Source organism: Solea solea, chromosome 1 (assembly GCF_958295425.1).
Source record: "Solea solea chromosome 1, fSolSol10.1, whole genome shotgun sequence".
NCBI classification, from domain to species: Eukaryota; Metazoa; Chordata; class Actinopteri; order Pleuronectiformes; family Soleidae; genus Solea; species Solea solea.
In genome coordinates this window covers 45,619,447-45,642,486 of record NC_081134.1, presented here as the reverse complement: position 1 = coordinate 45,642,486, position 23,040 = coordinate 45,619,447, and the positions used below count along the sequence as shown (strand labels likewise).

Here is a 23,040-nt window from a genome sequence, read left to right as displayed (position 1 = left end):
TGTTACTCCGCTCTAGTTTCCCCCACAGTTACATATTAGACTCGTCAATTCTTAGTAGGAATCCCAACACTGTTATTGTCAGACATATAGACAATAACAAATGGAACATGCTCACTTTTACTGGATGTAATTTGACATAAGTCTCCATAAATCCCCTTGACAATTACACTGCAGCTGAATTGTGGTCAAAACATTTGTGTTCCTATTAAATATTCCGTGCCAGAAAGATTGAAAATGTTGGCGCAGACTGAAAAGTAACAGAATTCTCCTTGAAACAGACCTGGTCTGTTCCTTTTGGCACTCCAGCAGCACACATGGCATGCTATAAATAAATGACTGGGTTTATCACACAGTATTTCCAAATACTTTACTGAGATCTTAACTGTGTTTTACTCAGAGCACAGTTTGCGCTAAGTTGTCATACGGGAGTATTTTAAATGACATTTCTGGTCTCATAACATCGGTTGACATTTTGGACATAATATTTAGATGAAACTAAGGCTGTGTTGTCCAGTTGAGTAAATAACACAGCTAAACTAATTAAGACACTAATACAGATGAAATGAACAAACAGCTTTGACATATTTATATATCAAGTCAAATATGAGGTCAGATTAGCCACATGGGTTTAAATGATTGAAATTATTATTTTAGTGTGAATCTGAATAATTACTCAACCAGACAAGTCATGATGTAAACACCTCAAAGTCGGCATTCAGTCAAATACCTTGGAGTGATCTTGTGTTAATCACAGCTTGTATTCCTGCAGTTTTTATATTGTTTGTTTCATATAAACGTTTACTGTATAGGTTTCTACAACACCCTCACTCATAATGAGGATTTTTTCCTTGTATTCATGTGTGGGAAATAATAAGAAAACAATTAAAAAGGTAAAACGATCTCCCAAACTTCCAGTGGTATCTTGGGATGGTCTTGTAATGGCACCACCAGCAAAGCAGCAGCCTCTTGTATATTATGACACCAGCTCTCAGTAGTGATGGGTGTGACCACATCCATCTTTGATCTCAGCTGCTCACCTGATAGGTTTGGTGACAGTATCATCGCACAGCTGTCCTGCTCTGGTGTCGACAGGATCTGTCCACAGACACATGAACACCTGTCATAAAACTCACTGTGGTATTTCCTGCTGAAATAACACATTTACAATAATATCAGACGGCTGAGATACGTGTTGATTTCATGTACAGTATAATGAAGGAGAATCAATCCCTTTGCTTTTTCTAATGTTGTCATCACAGATAAACAAAGTGGTGGCTAAAACGATGAACCTTGAACCACAGAAGGATCTACTTGCCCTTCGCACTCAGCAGTTACAGGAGTAGTTTTGTTTAACTGCCTAAATACAATATTTAAGTTGCCTCACAAGGGCAAACACCAACAGCTCTGCACTCCAACTAGCTTACAAGGGTGTCTGCAGATTCTATTTGGCCCTGGTCTGATCCTGAGTGTTCTTCCTCCTTCCTTCACTCTCTTCTCTCCACAGGTCCAAGCTCTCATCGTTGCCCCAACACTCCAAGTTAGTCTGCTCTCTCCCCTTCTGTGAATTTCACACACATGCAGTGTCTCACTCGCTCCCTGATCCCATTCTCCCCTGACGCAATCCCGACAGACATCACAGGTCCACAAGCTTGATGCCTCTGGCGTGTCAAGGATGCAGCAGCGTCCTCTTTAGTGCTGTGAACTTCCTACGACGCCTTTTCGGTGTGCGGAAGCAAAAGCCACAATGGCTTCGTGAATGGTTGAGCAGCGCGGACAGTTACGCTCGCTTTACATTAGCCTTGTTATCTACGACTTCACTCTCCATTTAACATATAACATGGCTATAAAAGACCTGGCTGAACAGGCACAAACAGGCACAAACACTCTGCTGTTAATGTCCTCATAGCTCCCCTTGTGTCATACTATTAAATTAGTGTAATTGGTCAGGTCTCATTTTGTGCGATGGCCATAGTTACAGAGCATTATCCATTAGCATCGCAGCACAAATGAGCTTTCAGCAGTTGTTGATGTGAAAGCATGACCCATGGCCTTAGAGAAGTAATCATCTAAAGGCACTGATGTTAGTATCTGTAGCATTTCACAGTGTGACTTCAAGGCTATATATGAGGTTGATGATGCTCCATGTGTAACTTCCAGCGTGTCATACACTTAACTTTTTACACATAAGGCAAGTCCTTAGCAATCCGTTTAAGCACAGAGCCTTGCCAAGTTCAGAGGCACAGGGGGAATTTGTGTCGCTAGATTAGCAATAAATCATCCAATAACCCAGCGAAGAGAAATCTCGGGAGCAGCGGGGGGGGGGGTGGGGGGTGTTTGAAATTAATCCAGCCCAAGCGCTCCAGGCTGGGCTGAAAGATAGTCTATTGTAGGGAGAGAGATTTTCCAAAGAAATGAGTTTTGGCTGGTGACCAGTCAGGTTTTCTTCTCGGGGAAGTGACAGTGTGACTGATCTGTAGAGACTTGTGGGTTCCTGCTCTGATCCCACCTCTGCCACCGATTGAGCGTTGTGGAGTCAGAGATGTCTGCCTCCTGCTTCCTTCCAGGAGCATGTTCACCCAGTCACTCATGTGCATCGTCGAGCCAGATCCACCTCTGTCCTCCTCACTTAGCATGATGAAATCACCAAATGTCACCAGCTCATCTCAACTTGTACTCTCCCCCTCTCCCTCTCTCTCCCCCCCTCTCTCTCTCTCCCCCCTCACTCTTGTCTCCCTGTCTTCATGCATTGTTGAACAAAGTGCACTCTCCTCACTATTATACAGCCACCTCATGGTCCCACTGGCAGCCTCACTCACCCTGTGGTCCAACCAGTGTTTGTCTTTGTGTGTGTGTGTGTGTGTGTGTGTGTGTGTGTCATGTAAGAACAGCCCGGTCTCACAGTTTGTCTTTTCCTTCTCCCAGGAATGAGGGAACACCCGCCCATTCCTGTCGCCGACCTGTCCGACCACATCGAGCGACTGAAGGCCAACGATGGCCTCCGATTTTCTCAAGAGTATGAGGTAAGAGCCGCACACTCGTAGAGGATGAGTGTGGTTGTTGTTGTTTGTGTTGATGTGTATTTGATCTCATATGCATGTATTCAAATGGATTATGTGAGACTTTGTTCACAGACGTCCTTCAGTCATTTTTACAGCTCCATTAACAATCCCACCAGGAAACCAACACTTACATTACATTTCTTTTTCACGAGACTAGCAGGTTGTGAGTTGCTTAAGCAATCTGTGTGCGTCTCCATGTTTCCCCAAAGAATGTTATTTTGCAGGCGATCTCTCCGACGCAGCTCTGTGAGGGATTATCTCTTGTCTGTGTTATTCTCAAATTAGCATTTAAAGTGGCACATAGTTGGTGTGGGGACTAAACAAGGCCAGATGAAGAGATCCTTGAATGCAGAATAACGAGAGCTGTCTTTTGTTTATTTGCTCTAATTCATGGAGAATTCTTTGAATCAAATCGACTGAATGTTTCGACGTGAAAGTTTCAGAAAAAGTATTTTTCGTGGCCTTGTGAATCTTTGCTTATATTCACCCTCAGCGCCTCTTTCACAAGGCTGCACACAGGCCAGGAATGATCTGGTCATAGAGTCGATTTGTCTTTATTATCCTCGATAGAACGCAGAGACACTCACAGTCTGTTTTGTGTCGTAAATATTATGCATTCATATCTATGAGAAACTTGAAATCTGTAAGAAGAGCTATTGTAATGCAAAATATATGTTTTAAACATGTGTAGACGTTTATTTGATGTGGTACACTGTGAAGAAATGAACAGCGAACTAGGGAGACGATTAGGCCGTAGTTGTGTAGTGTGTTCCGTGCCTTTCCATTCCATTGCCCTCCCGGCCTGTTGAGTTAGTGTAAATGAATCAGGCCAGAGACGTGACTTGTCTGACTGCAGGCGACCAGCCTGGCCCCATTCCCTCACTGCAGCAGTCATTCCAAGCCAGGGAAGACCCCCTCCACGGCCGGCAGATGGCCATTCGTCTCTACGCCAGCAGAAGGGGCCGCAGCCGAGCTCATGGCGCTTAGTCACAGTCAGATTCACCGGCTGCTCCCGTTGTGCCTTACCTCATAGCACGGAATCCATAGAAGCTGTCTCTCTCTCTCTGTCTGTCTCTCTCTCTCTCTGTCTCTCCCTCTCTCTCTGTCTCTCTCTCTCTTGCTAGCGTTTTAGGCGCCGTGACACTTCCTTTACCACCAACACCAGTCCGTAGCACACTGAGCCATGAGCACACTCGGTAATGAGCAAAATTTGTCAGTCAGACGTGCGGCAGCTCCCTCTGACAGGAAGCAATGTCACACTGCAGTCGCCATAGCGCCATCATTATATTCATTTGAAAGCAGTTGCAGTGTGTCAGTGAGAATAGCTGTGGCGTTTGCTGCTCTACGTAACTTGTTTGCTCGCTGTCATCAGTCCACTGAGCCCGTTGTGCTGACTGAGCTCTCAAAATGGAAAAACACATTTTGACTTTCACGTCATACTGGCCTGCAGGGACAAAGTTCATCAGCTACAGTAGATCTCTGCTCATAACATGCTCATGTTACTGCTACTGTTCATGAACATGTTTCATAGCTTGAAAGTGTACTGAAAGCAAAATGGTGTCTAATTACAGCAAACTCCAATGCCTGAGCTTTGGCTTGGCCTCACCTTGCACCTTTTATTTTATGGCTTATGCAGAGACTATTATTACATGTCTGAGCTGTCAGGTTTTGACATAAAATAAAACGTACAATAAGTAAGTGAAGGGATTCCAAAGGTGTTGTTTTTAGTCCTGCTGGGTTTGTGAAGCCGTAAAGGTTTGGTAAATTAGTGGACACGGTTCCGACGTGAGCTGAGGGAGATCGATGCGGAATAACTAGAGACTGTGACATTATTGAGCCAAGGGATGGGAAGCCATCACATGTGTCTCCAGATCAATACTGTATGTATGCAGTCCACTGTCGTCTCAGACAAAGGACGCAAGATGGAAAGGGTTAAGAATGAAGAGAAGCTTTAATGGAGAAGGTGAAATATGGGAAAAGGTCAACAGAAATAGAAAAGGAGAAAAGAAAGACGACAATTAGAGGACACCATGGTTACTGAAAGTAGTCCAGACACATTTATGCCCGTGATCAAACCAATTCATTCTTGTTATTTTGATTGGATGAATATGTTGCCTGTCATGGCTCAATGTATGATTTCAGTGAAATAGATGTCTGTATGTATTTCAGCCGTGCAGATAATTCAACTGTTAATGCACCGCTAGCCTCGTAGCCTTGTAAACAGCAACACAGGCCTTGTTAACTGATTGCCTCAGCCTGCGTGTGCCCCACACACACACACACACACAGTATAAAACCACTTACCTTCTGTTGTCCACTGTGGCTTTTAAGTGACAGGATGTCTGTACGTGTCGTCCGTGATATACTGCTGTAGAATGGTGACAGCACACACACCAGTGTCATTTGGCCCAGTCGCTTTTGACCGTGTTACACTCAAGAGCCTCCCCTTTGTGTTTTTTCCCATCTGCTCCATGTTCACTTCCTTAAATACGTCCTCTCTCTCTCTCTCCTCTCTCACAGTCCATTGATCCAGGTCAGCAGTTTACCTGGGAAAACTCCAACATGGAAGTCAACAAACCAAAGAACCGCTATGCAAATGTCATTGCCTATGACCACTCCAGGGTTGTGCTCACCTCTGTTGATGGTAAGAGCCAATGTAACCCCAAGGACATTGAGCGTGCATGCAGTTACTATCAACAAAATCCACTTTCATCGTTCATTGTTATACTTTTGTTTGAACAGTATTGTCAGAAAAAAGAAACCAATCTCAGTGCTCTTGGTTACAGCTGTTCCAGGGAGTGACTACATCAATGCTAACTACATTGACGGCTACAGGAAGCAGAATGCTTATATTGCCACACAAGGGCCTCTGCCAGAGACACTAAGTGACTTCTGGAGGATGGTGTGGGAGCAAAGATCCAACACCATTGTCATGATGACTCGACTGGAAGAGAAGTCACGGGTACGTAACGATGCTTGTGTGATGACCTGTAAAATCCTCTCAGGTATGGTAATCAGTCAGTAGGTGGACTCACATCAGGCTATTTTTATGCACATTTTGATTTCATGCACGAGGGAGGTGGAAAAGCTGCGTTATCGATAATAGGTACATGCAGATCATTGCAAGGGAAACAGATTCAGCAAATCACACGACCGCAGCAGTAAGAATGTAAGAAGCTAATATTATAACCGATATAAAGCAATGAAACGCCACCATGTATCACAGCCACTGGTCCTCTTTATTTATGTCATTATGTTTTGTCACAGTGAACATCTGCTCGACAATAGCAGATAAAACACACTTAAATGCATATTTTCTTAAATAAAGTTTTTGAAAACAGTTCAAATTTTAATGGGAACTTCCATAGGAAGCATTTATTCATTGATGCATGCAGTATTTTCATCTATAACAACATGCGATTGATTGCTCCATCTCTTTTATCAGTGTGAAGCTGTGAGTAACCTCACAGGGAGCATCTTGCAGAATAAGAATGGCCAGTTTTAGAAGATTTGGATTACTGGGGAAGTTAACTCATTCCCCAGAAAATACATCTGGCTGTGAACGAGAAATGATATTAGATATTATAAAAGAGAGAAACATGAAATGTTTTCTTTCTTAAAATGTCATCACAACAATTTATCTCACCCTTCACCCCCTCCACAAACCTCCAGCTGCAGTTTTAGAAGAGAAAACAAATTACTTGTAAAACTTAGGGCCTTTGAATTTGACAGTAATATGATATATGATTAGGCAGTTTCCCTAGTTCCGTGAAATATGGATGTATATATATTTATGTGGCTCCACAACACATTACACCCAACAGAGCCTGAAGGCATGTAGACCCCAGTCAGCCTGATCAAACTCACATAGACTTCAAAGCGCACTTTGGTCATGTGTGGACAGTATCTCTTCCCCTGAGAGTTCTGCCAACTCCAAACACATCAATTCCTCATGAATTTGTTTGTGAAGTCCAATCGGCTTTGTTTAGATCCCCGTTCTTTACGTCTGATAATGGAAATCCTCCCTCGTCCATTATTTAGAAATGAGTTTCAAAACTTGATTGCTCCATATTTAATTTGGCTCGACAGACGTGGAGATTGTCATTCGTGTGTGCACTTGCTGAAATTGGTTCCCAAAAAGCCGAGGCACTGTAATGAAAACTCTGAAGTTGTGAGTTAAGAGGATTGTCACCCAACAACACTTGTGCTCCCAAAAATACATTCAAGTTCATAAAAGAAAAAAAAACAGCACATAGGCTACTTGGGATTCAAAATTGGGTAGGATCTATTTAATTACCACCCCAAAAAAATAATACTCGTGAATTCCTTGAGGGGAAATAAATCAGCATGGAGCTCTGCCAGTGTGTGCTGCATTATTAGTGTACTGTGAAGAGAGCCCCAGAATAAGAAGTGGAAGTAGCAGTGATTTTAAATGGAAGATTTTACTTCCACAGTCCTTCACTTTGGTTTTTGGAGGTGTGGAAACACTACCTGAGGTTCACTTCATCTATAGCATGTTTAAAAAGACTTTTATTAAAATGATTAGTTATTATATTAATCCTTATGGAGCGCAGAGTTTATTTATTTGTACCCAGGAGAAAAGTTGCAGCGTTCTTGTGTTTAAACAAAGACTTGAGTCAGTCTTTATAATGATTGTGTACATTCAGTGTGTCTGATTGGCAGCTCCATGCTTGTGTGCTGCACATACAGGGAGAGAGACAAAATAATGGGAGCCTCGCAACATATGGAACTTGAAATGACACACACACTCACTCACACACACACACACACGGAAAACAGTCGACATTATGGAGAGTGACACAAAGAACCAAACCTGCTCTGTTTTAGCTGCACTTGAAGCACTTTTATACCTTAGAATCATTCATGACTATTGTCGTAATCCTCAGAACTAACCATTAACAAGTAGCTTTATATATATAAGATATAAATATCTGTCACAATGTTACTGGACCATCTAACGCAACATGAGATAACAGACAATGAACTGATTTGATTAAATTGCCTCTGCACCGAGAAAACAAAGTGGAGCCGTCCAAACAACTCTTATCAGACTTTAGATTGCATTTGAGGAAATAAGATAATTGCAAGTTGTCACATTCTCGCCGATTCCTGTTATTTTGTCCAAAACCTTTCCATAAATACGCAGTCTTAATTTGGACACACACACACACACACACAGAAAGACACACACATATGATGAGCGAGTCAAACTCCCGTCATGGAGTGAAAGTGATGTCTTATGCCAAACAGAGTAAGAGCTTGACAAATATGATGAGCTCTGGCAGCAGCTAAAGTTCAGCGTATTTATAACCAGTCAGTAAAACCTAAAAAGGTCAGAACTTGTTATGACGCACTGTGTGGGTACGTTTGTGTGTGCAGGCCTCTGTGTGTGTGTGTGTGTGTGTGTGTCCGTCCATGGTTGTGAAGAGACAGATTTGGGTTTTAGGGTGAGAATGGATATTCAGCAGTTTGATGCAATGGACACTATTTACAACCGGGATGCAGAGGAGTGAGGGTGCTGCGAGATCACCCAGGCATGCGTCATGTAGAGGCACCAGCAGCTGTTCTTCAGGGGGGCAACACACAGTTACACACAGTGTTGAGCTTAAAGATTACGATTACAGGCAAGGGAACGTGTTATTGTGTGTGTTATTACAGTACACTTGACATTGCAAGGGTCAATAATCCCTTACCCTCATCCAGAAGCTAATTTCTGAGGAACTGGTTGAGCTGGGGGCTAAAATTCGAATTGTTGTTAGATTAAGATTAGGGCCATGGTTTGTTCAGCACGACCAAATGAATGGAAATCAATGCAGAAGCTGCGCAGACATGCATGTGTGTGTCCTCTGCAAAAGGACAACGTTCAAAGCAGAAGCAGATGATACTGAGGACGTGTGTGTGTGTGTGTGTGTGTGTGTGTGTGAGTGCATGTTTGTCTGAGAGGGAGCACAGAGATATTCATTACAGTGGTGACTGCTAATCCATATGTTTGTACTGCAGGCAGTTCCCTATCAGTCAATGCAGGAGTTTCTCCTGCAATGTCAAGCTCCGCCTCTGAATGGAAGCTGTCACACGGGGGAGGTGAAATATGAAGGGTGAATTTGAGCGCATTTTGTTAGTGGATTGGTAGCAGCTGGCAGAGACAGCCAAGGTGCTTCCAAATGTCAGCTCAGTACTGCGATATCAATATGATTAGCTGCACCACATCTCCTTTTCTTGTGTTATCCAAATCAATAACAGTAAGTCCTTGTTCCCGCAGAACACTGACATCAGAACACTGCCTGCATTTTGTTCAGCTCCTGTCTAATTGAAGATGTGTGATATTCAGGGATTTAAATTTGATTTTCATTATTTAGACCACATTTGAGATGAGAGTAGATCTGAGGATGGTGCTGTGACACTAGTACGTCATGGGAATAAAAGCCTGATCGGAATTCAAATGTTATGAAAACAAATTTAATTCGGGATTAGACGGCTGGTATATGCCCTTCATTATATAGGCGTATATATGTATATGTATGGTTCAGTGCTATCACGTGTCTGATCCCCGTGACGTATTTTTTTATTAGATTTTGCTGTATTTTCATTCCAAAAAAAGAATAATGAACAGACATGAAAGTCACAGACATGGGAGAGGAGGAAAATGAGATGCAGAGCGGACAGTGAGTGGACGAGCAGACGCAAAATGGAAGTGAAGCTTCTTCTTCTGCTTCTACTTCCACAGAATTAAAACACTGCACATGTCAAAGTAGTCCATTCCGACTGAGCACTCGATGAACGTGTACACACACCACAATCTGATTGTTTAATTTTGCATCCATGCAAGCGATCAGAATAAAGACATTCAGCGCATGTAAACTGTGCTACTGTGGGTCATTCTAGCTGTAGCTCTGTGAAATGCTGGGATGTAGAACATGGGCTATTTGAAAGGTAAACAGGCAGTTAATGATCCTAATCTCTGTCTCTGAGACATTGAATGACTGTATGAGCTAACAAGTAGCAGCCTAATGCTAATTGCGCTTCACAAACCACAAGGAGGCGGGTGGACATTGTGGCAAAGGGCAGTCATGTCACTCTGTGGCCGTGTTTGGACCTTCAGCCTCATCCATAGTTATATTTGTTGTGTGCACAGATGGAGGCAGGTGGCGCGACCTGCTGCCCCATCACAACAAACCAGAATAAGCTTTTAGACACGTTTCCCTCCACAATGCAGAGCCCAATCATCCCAAATGCTCCGAAAGCAGAAATGACAAAAGGCTGCAAACCGCCTGACAATTGGCTAAATGAAAATGATCATAGGGGAAAAAAGTGCACTTGTTAATGCCCTTTTGATGCTGGTTTCATCTGCACACACTCGTGGATGCTAATGTGTGGTAGGGCACATTTTTAGACCATGCTGGAGCTGAGTCTGAGTCTTCAGGTTTTAATTAGACAGTGGACAAAGCCTTTGATCTGACCTCCATCATGTCCCGCTCTTGCTAATCAGTGTGATCCTACAAGCCTTTTACCTTCCTGGCGGTGGATGTAGGTGGCAGCTCGTTCCTGACAGTGTGCCCTCTCTCTCTCTCTCGCTCTGCCAGGTGAAGTGTGACCAGTACTGGCCATCACGAGGAACTGAGACCTACGGAATGATCCAGGTCACCATGCTGGACACGGTGGAGTTGGCCACTTACAGCGTCCGTACATTTGCCCTCTATAAGGTAAGAGTACTGCGTTTCTCATTTGCAGTTAACCATATAGCAAAACATTCTCCTGAAGGACTGACTGTCCCCAGCAGGTTATTGCAGGTCATCATTAATGGGGTCATACTTGAGGATATCATTTCTTATTTTTCTGAAGGCTGATAAAGGCTATTACCACTGGAAAGCCTTTTTTTTTTACTGCTATAATTGGTTTTTAACATCCATGATTTGTCTCTTCTTCTAAAAGTCAATTAAATATTTCTTCCTTTTTATTCACTTTGATTCATATACTGAACCTCAGTGCTGTGGTATGTGACTAATATTTTGTTCTTTAATTTCTCCTCTTTCATTGCTTGATTATAATTTTTTAACATTGAACATGGTAATAATTCACAATTAAAGAAGGTCTCCATCTGGACCAGCTCCTCAATCAAGAATGGTGACAATGGCAAGGATCTGTGTCCCAGAAACTGCCCGAGTAAAACTTGTTTCCACCTACATTTGCAAAGTAATAGCCATGGAAGTATGAGCCAAAGTGCAACCTTTGCTTATAATCAAATCAGTTGTTCTTTTAACTGCAACAATTCCAGCTCCCTGTCATTAAATGGGACCACATTACGCCGCCCAGACCATTTGTTCCCAGCACGACAAAATGCAGCCAATTCCATTTTTCACTATCAAGGTGCACCCCTGAGCTGTAGCTTGCGATTCTTTTTCTGTTGCACTGACTCCTCTCGCTCTCCTGCAGAATGGTTCCAGTGAGAAGAGAGAGGTGAGACAGTTCCAGTTCATGGCTTGGCCCGATCACGGGGTGCCTGAGTATCCCACACCCATCCTGGCCTTCCTACGACGGGTGAAGTCCTGCAATCCTCCAGATGCAGGGCCTATGGTGGTTCACTGCAGGTGGGTTCATGCAGAGATTACATGTGTTATATGAAAATGTCATGTCCCTGCTGAATCCATGGCACCACATTGGGGTCAATGTCTTGTTGAATACAGCTCAATAATTCTATGATGGGTATTTTCCAGCTCATCACCAGGCCGCTCAGGATTATTCTACAATCACCAAGTTCCTGCACGAGCTACTGAAGCAAAATTAATTATGGCCCTTTGTGCTGTAGTGTATAAACTAACTAATTTGAAAAACATAATGTTAATTTCTTAGCTGTAAAGCACAAAGAGAGAGCACACTAGTTCTAAAAAGCATTACTACTCTCAGCAAATGATGTTCATATATTGTTATATCCTTTTGAACCATTGAGGAGAAAAAACAAAGAAGCAGAACCTGAGACACAGATGCTTCTTGTTCTCGGTGAAAACAAAGCTGCCAGCATGAAAACAAGCAAAGGCTGATTTTAGCCACCTCACAAAAGGCTCACCTAATAAAATCCTCTCTGTGCCTGTCTCTCTCTCTGTGTGCCTGTCTCTCTCTCTCTCTCTGACAGCGCCGGGGTGGGCAGGACCGGCTGCTTCATCGTGATCGATGCCATGCTGGAGCGCATGAAGCACGAGAAGTCTGTAGACATCTACGGTCACGTGACGTGCATGCGCGCCCAGAGGAACTACATGGTCCAGACCGAGGACCAGTACATTTTCATTCATGAAGCGCTGCTGGAGGCCGCTACCTGTGGCAACACTGAGGTGCTGGCCCGGAACCTGTACGCTCACATCCAGAAACTCACCCAGCCCCCAACCGGTGAGACGGTGACTGCCATGGAGCTGGAATTCAAGGTGACTGAGAAACACAAGCATCGAGTATGACTCAAGGTTCTAAAGGATTACTCATTATGTGCTGTTAAATAACTGTGAAGTCTTCCTAGCGTTGTCCTTGACTCCTATAGGATGTGATGAAGCATTTCATCCTTTTTTAATTTACAGTAAACTGAATATTTCTCAGGAAGTGATTTAAAAAAAATAAAATAATAATAATAATGATAAATAAATAACTAGAGAAGGCAATTTGTGAAGAAATTGCTGCAGGATTGCTGCCTTCTGCCTGAGCTGATGAAGTTGAAATGATGAGTTCAAGTTTCTTATTGATCGTCTGAATGTTTAGAAACAAAGTTGTAAATTAGTAAAAAAAAATGGGGATTGACAGTAGGAAATATGTCTAAAATCTGAATGCATCCATTAGGGCTGTAATCTGGATAATGAAATACTGTCCTTTTAAAACAAGACACCTTCTATTACGACTGGTACCACAACTCCACTGACGACTGTAACTATCAACCTGTTGAATACGCACTCTCTCGTTAACTCACTGTGTTCTATGTGCTGTACATTCACAAACAGCACAACAATAATGTCCAAATTTAACTGAAATTTGAATGAAATGTCTACGTTGAAGTATGTGAAACTCATAAAGAGACAAATACGGACCACCACAGAGCAACGTATAGTGTAACTAATTAATTTGTAAAAACACTGTGTTTCTTTGTCCGCTCTGATCTGTCAACACAAGACTGGACTCTTTATTTTATTGTCTGAAGTAAAACAGCCGCTGACCTTTGTGACCTGAGTGCTGCTACAGTTCCTCTGCACACAGAGGTGTAAGCACCGGTCTGTCCGTCAGTGTCAGAAATCATTTAAACAATGCACAGAATATTTTGTGTTGTGGACTCTGGTGCTGGAGCAGAAACGTCAGCACACATGATTCAGGGACTAGAACACGCACACGCACACACACACACACACACACACACACACACACACACACACACCTTCTGTAAATAGCCATCAACTGTGATGTAGTGAGAATGAAAGCTTGAGAGGGTGATTGCAGCGTGTGGAGCAGTCACGGCCTCCGTGCCCACACTACGCACAAACTTAAAACTCCTCCCTGTGCACCATCATGGTCCATCATGGTCCATCATGTCCATCTGTGCTTTGTCCACTGCCAGCACTGAGCTTGTCACACCTACAGTCCTGCAGGAAGCTCCAGGACCCCATGATGAACAAGTCCATGGCACTTTGTTGTACCAGCTGATTATTTAAACGCCCACAAACACAGAGAGGATTTATGCTTATCAAGGGTTAGCTAATTAACTTCTCCTCTGATATCATTTTTCTTTTTTTTGGAAAGATGATCCTCACACTGTCCTCTTGTCCTCATGTGAGTCAGACTCTGCTCCTCAAACATGAACGACATAACTACATCTCCCTGCACTGGCAGCACAAACCGTCTGACATCACGGATCGTTACATAAATACGAGGCAAGGTTGAGATGGTTTGGTCACGTGCAGACGAGGGACAGTGAGCTGAGAGACAGAGATGGTTCATGGATGTTGTGAAGGAGGACATGAGGACACTGGGTGTATTATTGTATTATGATATTGTAGAGGATAAAATGTGTCATTTATTCATTTTAGTGTCTCTCTTTCAGTCGTAGTTACATTTTATTAGCATTTCTTATCGTATCATATTAAGAACTTAACTTTATTCTTCTGTCAAGGCGTGAACACGCTTGTGTATGGAACCAGAGTTAAGAGTGTTGTTTTTTTGTTAAGAGGTTTTCCAAATGGCCTTTGCTAGGTTCACAGATCCCAGGTTTGGTCGCACTTCGGCCTCAGGAGACACTTGGATGTAATAAACACAAAGAAGTACATGGTAGAAAGTGCAGGCTCTGTGTCAGTGTGCTGTCAAAACAAAGACAGTGAAACAGGACTGACTGACCACACGTCTGACCGCTGCCCTGGCTTACATGCTTGGGTCACACTGGACTCAGGTGTGTCCCTTGCTGCTGATTAAGCTCCTTAAAGATCCCCTTAAATCACTGCAACAGCAGAGTGAACCAAGCAGACAGTCCAGCACACCTGCACGCCGTCACTAGCTCATTCTTGAATTTCTTATTTATGTTGACGGAAAAAAACCCTCATGTCAGAATAAAGACTTGTCGGGGGAGCATATCTGACTCTTTAGTTTGTTAACTTCAGGTCACAGGTCACTCATTTGTTTCTCTTTTCTCTTCCTTCCGACGTTTTTAATGAACAGAGACTGGCCAACTCCAAAGCCCACACGTCACGCTTCATCAGCGCCAACCTGCCCTGCAACAAGTTCAAGAACCGCCTGGTTAACATCATGCCTTTCGAGTCCACCCGCGTCTGCCTGCAGCCCATCCGTGGTGTCGAGGGCTCGGACTACATCAACGCCAGCTGCATCGACGGCTACAGGTCAGCACATGTTCACGTTCTCTGATGTTTGAAGTCTTGACTTTGAAGGTGGGGGGCGGAGACTTGGACCTCACTGAAGGCAAAAGTACAAATAATGTTGATTAGTTGTGGAAATCTGATGAATTGTTGGAGTTGGAAGAATGCTGAGGATCATGAATATCTCAAATGAAAAGAATCATAGCAACATGTTGCCATATTTAGTGTTGTTAGGGCAACATTGAATCTGTATCTTGAATTATTGTGGATATCTTTATTTAGGAGAAATGAGAAATTAGTGTTTTATTCATATTTTACACAGCAATACTTTCTTGGACTGTGACAGGCCACCGTTTGTTTTCTGGAAGTCAGATGTCATCAGGTGTGGGGAAACACAGCAGGTATTCTCAGTGGACCTGATGAAAGTGTACAGGAGGTGACAGAGGATGACACTGTCGAGTTGGAGGAACTACTCTTTGCTCTGTTGATGCGTCTCTCATCCGCTGAGCGACTGCCACTTTCGTATCGAAGCCAGCGCACATCCTTGTGTGCTCTGCGAGTCCAAATTGCTTCCTCCACAGAGGAAGATGAAACGGCAGCTCTCTGTTTTATATCTATATAAGTACAGACAGAGCTGGCTCTTGTGTGGCTGAAGTGTGCTGTGAGGAGATGGATTTAGCAGCCATGAAATGCCATTCAGTCCATATGGGTTCGGCTATGACCGAGACAACACCTCAGCCCTCCTCCAGTGCTGTTAGTTGAAGAGAAGCTCCATAGAGGCCAACCCACTATTGTTGTTGTGTAAATGGCATAATTGCAGCAGGAGAGAATGTAATGAAGTGTTTTCTTAACTCATCCCTCCCCCTTTTTTCTTCTTCATGTTTTTGTCTCTGTGCTCCTCCTCCCTGTCTTTTCTGCACCTCCTTCCTCATTGCCCCCTCCCACCTTTGTCTCTCACTCACCATCTTAATTGTCTGTCCTATCGTGGCAGAGACAGACCGGGATCCGGGTGGGAACCTGTTGTGTGTACCTCCGGCACTGTGTAATTAAGCTGCATTTAAAGCCCAGGCATAAATAAAAACTAAACAGGGGCCTCCAGTGTCCTTCACCCCAGCGCCTTCTAGAAAAGCCAATAATATGCTAAGCTAAAGAGAGGCAAACCATTGATTCCAGCTACGCTATCAGGACTGTGAGGCCTGGATATGCTCTGATGCAAGTTGGAGTTTTAGCATCGTAATGAGGTTGAAATGAAACCCTGTGTCCTGGAGCTCTACAGTCGTGTGGGACGATGCACAGTGAGCTCTGTGCGTTCATCGTGACAGTGTGTGCAGGGAAGTCAGTCAGGATTGTTTTTGCTTTGGCGGGGGGGCCGTGTTATTGGTAGGTGAGAGGGGTGCACCCTATCCATTTTAAATTGAGCACCCTGCTTAGCTGTGTTGCCTCTATTTCCCACATTCTCATTTAGTTCCTTTCCCTTGTTCTCTCCTCTGACCAGGAGGAGAGTGCACTGCTCACATCTTTCTCTTTATACTTTGTACATTTACATCTCCTTTGCGTTTCACCCCCCCCCTCCCGTTTTTCATCTTTTTTAATTTGATTCCTCACGCTCTATCCTTTATTCCCCCCCCCTTGCGTTGTGTCTCCTTTCCTCTCTGCCAATCTGTTTTGTCTTCACTTTGTGTGAGCGAGGCCCCCGAGCATATTCTAATCTCCCAGTTCCATATTAGTGCTTCGCCTGCAGCGCCTCCATTAGCCGCGGCTCAGAGTGAACGTGCATATGTGTGTGTTTGAATATACACGTGAAACAACTGCATGTGTAAATGCAAGCACCTGGACGCAAACCCACATGTGCTACAAAAACGTGAGCGTGTGAATGCATTACTCAGCTCCTGCAGTCTGTTTTCATCAGTGCACTGCTGCCACCTGCTGTTTTATAACGGAACTGCTCAGCTGGACCAAAGTCACGTAGGACACAAGCAGAGCTCTGGCATCTCAGTGGATGAGCTCATCGGTATCAACTGCTCTCTCTCCCTCTCTATCTCCCCCTCTCTCTCCCTCTCTCCCTCCCTCCCTCTCTCTCTCCCTCTCTCTCTCTCTCTCTCCCTCTCTCTCCCTCTCTCTCTCGTTGTGGGTTGTGTTACAGAGAGGAAGGAGGAAGAAGCAGAGGATCTGGACAGACCAAAATAGCTCAGTGATGGCGATAGCTGCCAAGGATTATTTGCTATGTTCATTAAATGTGTAGGAATTTGTGGTCTGACATTTTGACAGCGAGTACAAGGACAATAGCACGTTACTTTATCTTCAGCGTGCAGCTGAGTGCTTTTAGCAACAAGCCTTTATTGGTTTTAAAACAGATTTTCCACAAGTCACTCTGCTGAAGGTGCCTCGTGTATAAATATCCACCAGATGGTTTTGTGTTGCTTTCATAGAAGGAAAGTGGAGAAAGACAGAAAGCTGCACACAGCCCTTCGGTTGTATTTGAATAGATTTGTGTCAGGATGTCTCTCCTTCATTATAAAACCGTTTTTTCCCTTATTGCTTTGTGGTGATAGCAATTACAAACGCACCATAAACACCACGTTTATGTAATTTAATGTCTCCTCTGTGTTTGTGTCCTCAGACAGCAGAAGGCCTACTTGGCCACACAGGGCCCGCTGGCCGAGACCACCGAGGACTTCTGGAGGATGCTGTGGGAACACAACTCCACCATCGTCGTCATGCTCACCAAGCTACGAGAGATGGGACGGGTCAGTGCCGCACACACGCACTCTCGCTTACATACGTACATGAAGTGCACGCACCACAGAGACGCTCACTGGACCATGTCAGTGCATGATCACAATCTTCACACTGTTCTAATATTAATTCACTCCAGCCCTCAACAGTAGCTCTGGGAGGAATTCCAATACAATCTTTGCATAGCAGCTGTACAGGCAGCCCCGTGGCCAAGTGGCAGACACTGAGGCTTGTATCATGTAACATGTGAAGGGCTGTGCATGAGCATCGGTCCCCGGGCACAGATAACTTCTGCCAACTGTGTGTGTTCACTACTGTCACACTACTTTATCACTGGCATGTGAAACAATCACTAAAAACTAACTAACTCTGATTCCTACCATGTAAAACTACGTTACACAACATTGATTGTGTGCTTGCAGATGTTCACGCTGTAGAGAGACGTTCACAGAGATATAAATATACTCTTATTTATTTCTTGCTGAGAAGTCTTGATGTGAAAATGAGCTCCACTCCCACATCCGTCTGCTAAACACTGCTACAGGCACTTCATTTAGCTTAGCTTATGTACTGGAAAACAGGGAGAAACAGCTACGACGTTGGTGCTATTAAAGGGACTTTCTTCATTCTTTAGCCTCGGGATCTCTGTTGGGTGTCAGTCTCCGTTGCTTCATGTATCCTGTTTACTGTCCAATAAAGGCAAAGATGCCACAACAGGCTGCAGTCAACAGATGTTATTACCTGTGGGCTGTTTCCCTGTGTTTCGTCAGTAAATCTTATCTAAACCTCAACAAAGAAAGCAAAGAAAGAAAGAAAGCAAGTGTTCCTGCCTTTATCTTCATGTGTGTGTGATTACATCCACGATACTGCAGGTGATCATCACTGCAGTGAAGAGGAATCAGATGATATTTGACTCCCAGTGACTAACAGCACACTGTTCATCATATTTAAAATCTTTTCTTTGCTTTGTCCTGCAGGAGAAGTGTCATCAGTACTGGCCAGCAGAACGTTCAGCCAGGTACCAGTACTTTGTGGTGGATCCAATGGCCGAGTACAACATGCCCCAGTACATCCTCCGAGAGTTTAAAGTCACAGATGCCAGGGTATGTCAGATCCACTCTGTGTGTGTGTGCAGGGGTGGGCGGGGTAAAGAAGCGGGGCTATTTCCTGTGTTTTCAGTCAAACTCCAGCACAGTGTTGCCGTCGCCTCAGTCTGTCTTAAAATAAAATGAATCACTTCCTGTGTGCACCGTGTGAATGTCGCCAGGCTACAGGAGATGTAAACACACACAAGGATAATGTTGTGCAGCTTTGTGTGAAATCCTCTGACAGTTGTTTGAATTAATAAGAGATATTTGATCATATTTCAAAGTCACGCACTACAGCTTTAATGTTAGGTTTCCGTAGAAACGGTGACAGTCGTGACAAATTAAGAGTTATACTTGTTGTCAGACGTGTTTATGCACATTCAGTAACATTATATAGTCGTGCATGTGCATACATTAATATTACGAGATGAAAAGCGCAGCCTCCATTTTCCAAGAGTCAGCGCTGGAACTCAGTGTAATGCAATAGTCTGAGATTGATCATAAATCCACTCTACAGGGATGAAGAGTCCACAGTACAGCAAGGTTTCTGGTCCTGGTCTTTGGACTCCCCAGTCCTGCTGTGTCTTCTCTTTTTTAGCTTTATTCATCACATCCCAGGTGTAGATGAGATGATGGGATGGCTGGTGAGAGCTGTGTCGAGTGTTATCTGGTCAAAGATTAAAGTTCCCTCAGCTGAATGAAACTCACTTGTTTATCTCTGTGTTCCTCCGCGCCGCTCACTGCCTCTTTATGGAACGATGAATTATTTATCCCTCAAAATGAAATCTGCAACCAATATTGAACATTTAAATCACTTTTAAAGACCCGCCTCTTCTTGGCCTTCACTTTAGGATGAGAATAGTTATCTCACTAGAGTTGTACCATTTTATTAATGGACTATTTTTTACAGTTTTGCTTTTACGGTGTTTGATTGTTTGACATTTTGTGTCTTGTTGTTGGAACTTTGAAATGAAGTTGATCTCCTTCTCCCTCTGCTGCCCCCTTCAGGATGGCCAGTCCAGAACAATCCGCCAGTTCCAGTTCACCGACTGGCCCGAGCAAGGAGTGCCAAAAACTGGAGAGGGCTTTATCGATTTCATTGGACAAGTCCACAAAACCAAGGAACAGTTTGGACAAGACGGACCAATCACTGTGCACTGCAGGTGAGGAGGAATAAACCGCACTGATGAGTTTTCTACGTCTTCTCAAATGCTTGATTGTGTCCCCCTTGTCTCACATGAGGGACAAGGGGGAGCTGGTGCATTGAGATAATGACACAGAAAAGAATGCAAAAATAACAAGATCATAGTCATTTAATAAAAACCTCAGGTTCACTGACCTCATTCAGAAAAACTTCATTCATAGTTGTTGTTTTTAAAAGTAATGACCGTCTCCATTTTGCTCGCTCAGTGCTGGGGTGGGCAGGACCGGAGTCTTCATCACCCTCAGCATCGTGCTGGAGAGGATGAGGTACGAGGGCGTGGTCGACCTCTTCCAGACAGTGAAGACACTTCGCACCCAGCGACCGGCCATGGTGCAGACCGAGGTAAGAACACAGCTCAACTATTCCACAGAAACACAGGCTCAGGAATCTCATGTTAAATCTATCAGTGCTTTTAAAACATTAAGATAAACTGATGAATAGGGATGTAACGATTACCGGTATGACGATAAACCGCGGTAAAATTCCCGACGGTTATCATACCGTTTCAAATTTTAATTATCGTTAAAACCGTGATTGATTACCGCAACTGATTACCGAAAAACTCACAGTGATACTGCTCATTTCCTGGAGAAGCAGCAGCACCTGAACGGCACTCGCTCAAGCGGGCGCGCATGCGCAGTTTGCACTGTCTGTCCAGCGTCAACACGGCTGAAGACACCTGCGCTCCAGAGATTACCCCCGTAAGATCAGAAATCTGGGCATATTTTGTATTTTTAAAGGATGTTGAGAGTAAAATAATTGAAGACAATCAATCCTTGTGCAGAAAATGCAAAAAAAAAATCTCCGCGAACTTCGCGGCGCGAAGCCACTTCCAATATGATGAGCCATCTCCGTGACCACCACACACAACTTTTCAGCGGGTAAATCAACAAAAACGGGATTTCGGAATAGTGGGAAACGTCATGGTTTGTCTCGCGAAAGCGAGTAGTGTGCAGACGACAGGTACCGTAGCAGACCAAAATGTGTTTGTTTCTGTGTTTTTTTATTTTATTTTTATGCTGTGTACGACCGCTGCTACTTAATTATTATACGACACAGAGTGAGGACCTGTGTGTGTGTGTGTGTGTCAGTCAGTCAGATGATAATTATTAATAATAATAATAATAATAATAATAATAATGATGATAATAATAATAATAATCATATAATATAAAATATCTTTTTTCAAATAAAACTTGGTTAAAAGATTTCAGTGTGTGTGTGTTCAGTACTTTTGGAACATTTTGAACACATCTAACAATACCGTGATAATATTGATAACCGTGATAATTTTGGTCACGATAACCGTGATATGAAATTTTCATATCGTTACATCTCTACTGATGAATATCAAAAACTCATTTAAAAAGAAGTGTCTCAGGTTTTTCCACCTTATTTTGTAGGAAATGTCCTAAATAAATACGGATGATGTCATTATTTAAAGTAGTGCACTGTATTGATCAGATATCGTCATATTGTGGTGAGATATCTGCGATGACTTTTGCTGGTTTGTTGTATCGATCGTCACATTTATTATAATGAATACATTTGTGAAATACACTAAGTATTATTAATTAAATATTTTACGCACATATACAGATATATATGTATATTACGATGGAGTATTAGGGCCACTGAGGGAAAAACAATTCACAGACTTGAAAATAAAGTCTTCATTTACGAGAATAAAGTCGTTCTGGGTTGTTTTTTTCTCAATGTAGTATATAATACATTTATATAATTATATAAATTATATAGATATGTATATATATATACAGTATATATATATATATATATAGTACATATATATAGTTGAGGTTACTTGTTAGAAAATACCAAATATGGGTGAAGGCATTAATCTGTGGTCTAATGTTTTTCACTGTCCTCCTCCTCCTCCTCTTCTTCGTCACTACAGGACCAGTACCAGTTGTGCTACAGGGCAGCTTTGGAGTATCTGGGGAGCTTTGACCACTATGCAACGTAACCACTCCCGCCCGAGCAGCCTGCCTGGTCAAACCTCTCAGGAGTGTGCCAAGTGTCCCATCTCAGCCACCATCCACTCACTTGACCCCCCCCCCCCCCCCCCCCAAAGCCCAAACAAGCCCTCGGAAGCTACCAGAGGGGAGGACAATGGCACGTGCTCACAGAACTGCTGATGGTTTAACCGATCACAGAGATCCACGTCGACTTAAAACACCCACGTGAAAATTTGCTTTAAAAATAATAATGGAAATATTGGAGTGACTGTGACAAATGTGACAAAATAGGACAAGTGTTGTACAGATGTGTCAGGGCAGACTGGCTCCTCGCCTCCCTGCTCTGTCCAAGCCAAACCTCCCTGATTGTCAAAGGCTACTGGTGGCACTATGAGAGCATCCTCTCGCATCCTCTCTGTTTTCTCTTTGGTTTTTTTATCGGATTGACAATATTATGATTCATTATGTCATATGTTATTGTTTGTTATTATACTTTGATGTTTTTAATAATCATTTTAACATCAGACGTTTCTTCTGTCTTAAACTGTCCAGCCTCGGACATGCATTATTTTCATAATCTGTACTTAAATCTTTATTTTAGGGTACTTTAGCACAAGGGACATGTATTTTTAACACGTTCCTAGATACTAATACAGGAGGACCCACTGTTCTCTGAGCTGCTGTCACATTCATGTTATCATATGACTTCTTTGTTGTGTTCATATCACGTGTCGTATACGTCGTCGTTCACTCTTATTCACTTCAACACAATTCAAAAGAAACAATTGCCTTTTTTGTTTTGTCATTTTGGGTAAAAAACAAAGCAGCGGCGGGAAAGTGGATTTCAGAGCACACACACACACACACACACACGCGCGGTAACGTTGTCCTTCTGTAAACATGGTAGCTAGTTAAAATACAAGTGAAACCGCTAACACGAGACTAAACGAGTGGTGTACAGAAATGGAAAGCACACGATTTCTATGTTTTATTTTGTTTTTGTTATTGTTTGTTTGTTTGTTTGTTTCTCATCACAAGCCCGTGGCATTGAGGCCTTTCATACTCAGAGGAACACAGACTTTTATACCCACGGGGTAATTGACAGAACACGGAAAAGCCCTCCCTGAT

General features: G+C 43.2%; 1 protein-coding gene across 14 annotated transcripts in view; it reads left to right on the top strand.

The window, feature by feature from the left end:
- LOC131462852 (receptor-type tyrosine-protein phosphatase F) overlaps positions 1–22,021 on the top strand; it is a 159,946-nt gene extending 137,925 nt beyond the window's left edge. For 9 of the 14 annotated variants that reach the window (XM_058634394.1, XM_058634458.1, XM_058634441.1 and 6 more), the window contains 13 exons: positions 1,505–1,537; positions 2,923–3,020; positions 5,580–5,703; positions 5,846–6,021; positions 10,661–10,780; positions 11,511–11,665; positions 12,208–12,493; positions 14,754–14,932; positions 17,529–17,655; positions 18,622–18,747; positions 19,741–19,895; positions 20,143–20,278; positions 21,852–22,021. In XM_058634394.1, coding sequence (XP_058490377.1) covers positions 1,505–1,537; positions 2,923–3,020; positions 5,580–5,703; positions 5,846–6,021; positions 10,661–10,780; positions 11,511–11,665; positions 12,208–12,493; positions 14,754–14,932; positions 17,529–17,655; positions 18,622–18,747; positions 19,741–19,895; positions 20,143–20,278; positions 21,852–21,920 — 1,784 coding nt within the window. In that variant the 3' untranslated portion in view covers positions 21,921–22,021. The remainder of the gene's footprint in view (positions 1–1,504; positions 1,538–2,922; positions 3,021–5,579; positions 5,704–5,845; positions 6,022–10,660; positions 10,781–11,510; positions 11,666–12,207; positions 12,494–14,753; positions 14,933–17,528; positions 17,656–18,621; positions 18,748–19,740; positions 19,896–20,142; positions 20,279–21,851) is intronic. The other 5 variants (XM_058634478.1, XM_058634470.1, XM_058634465.1 and 2 more) reach the window with 1 other exon arrangement.
- Positions 22,022–23,040: the final 1,019 nt, after the last annotated feature.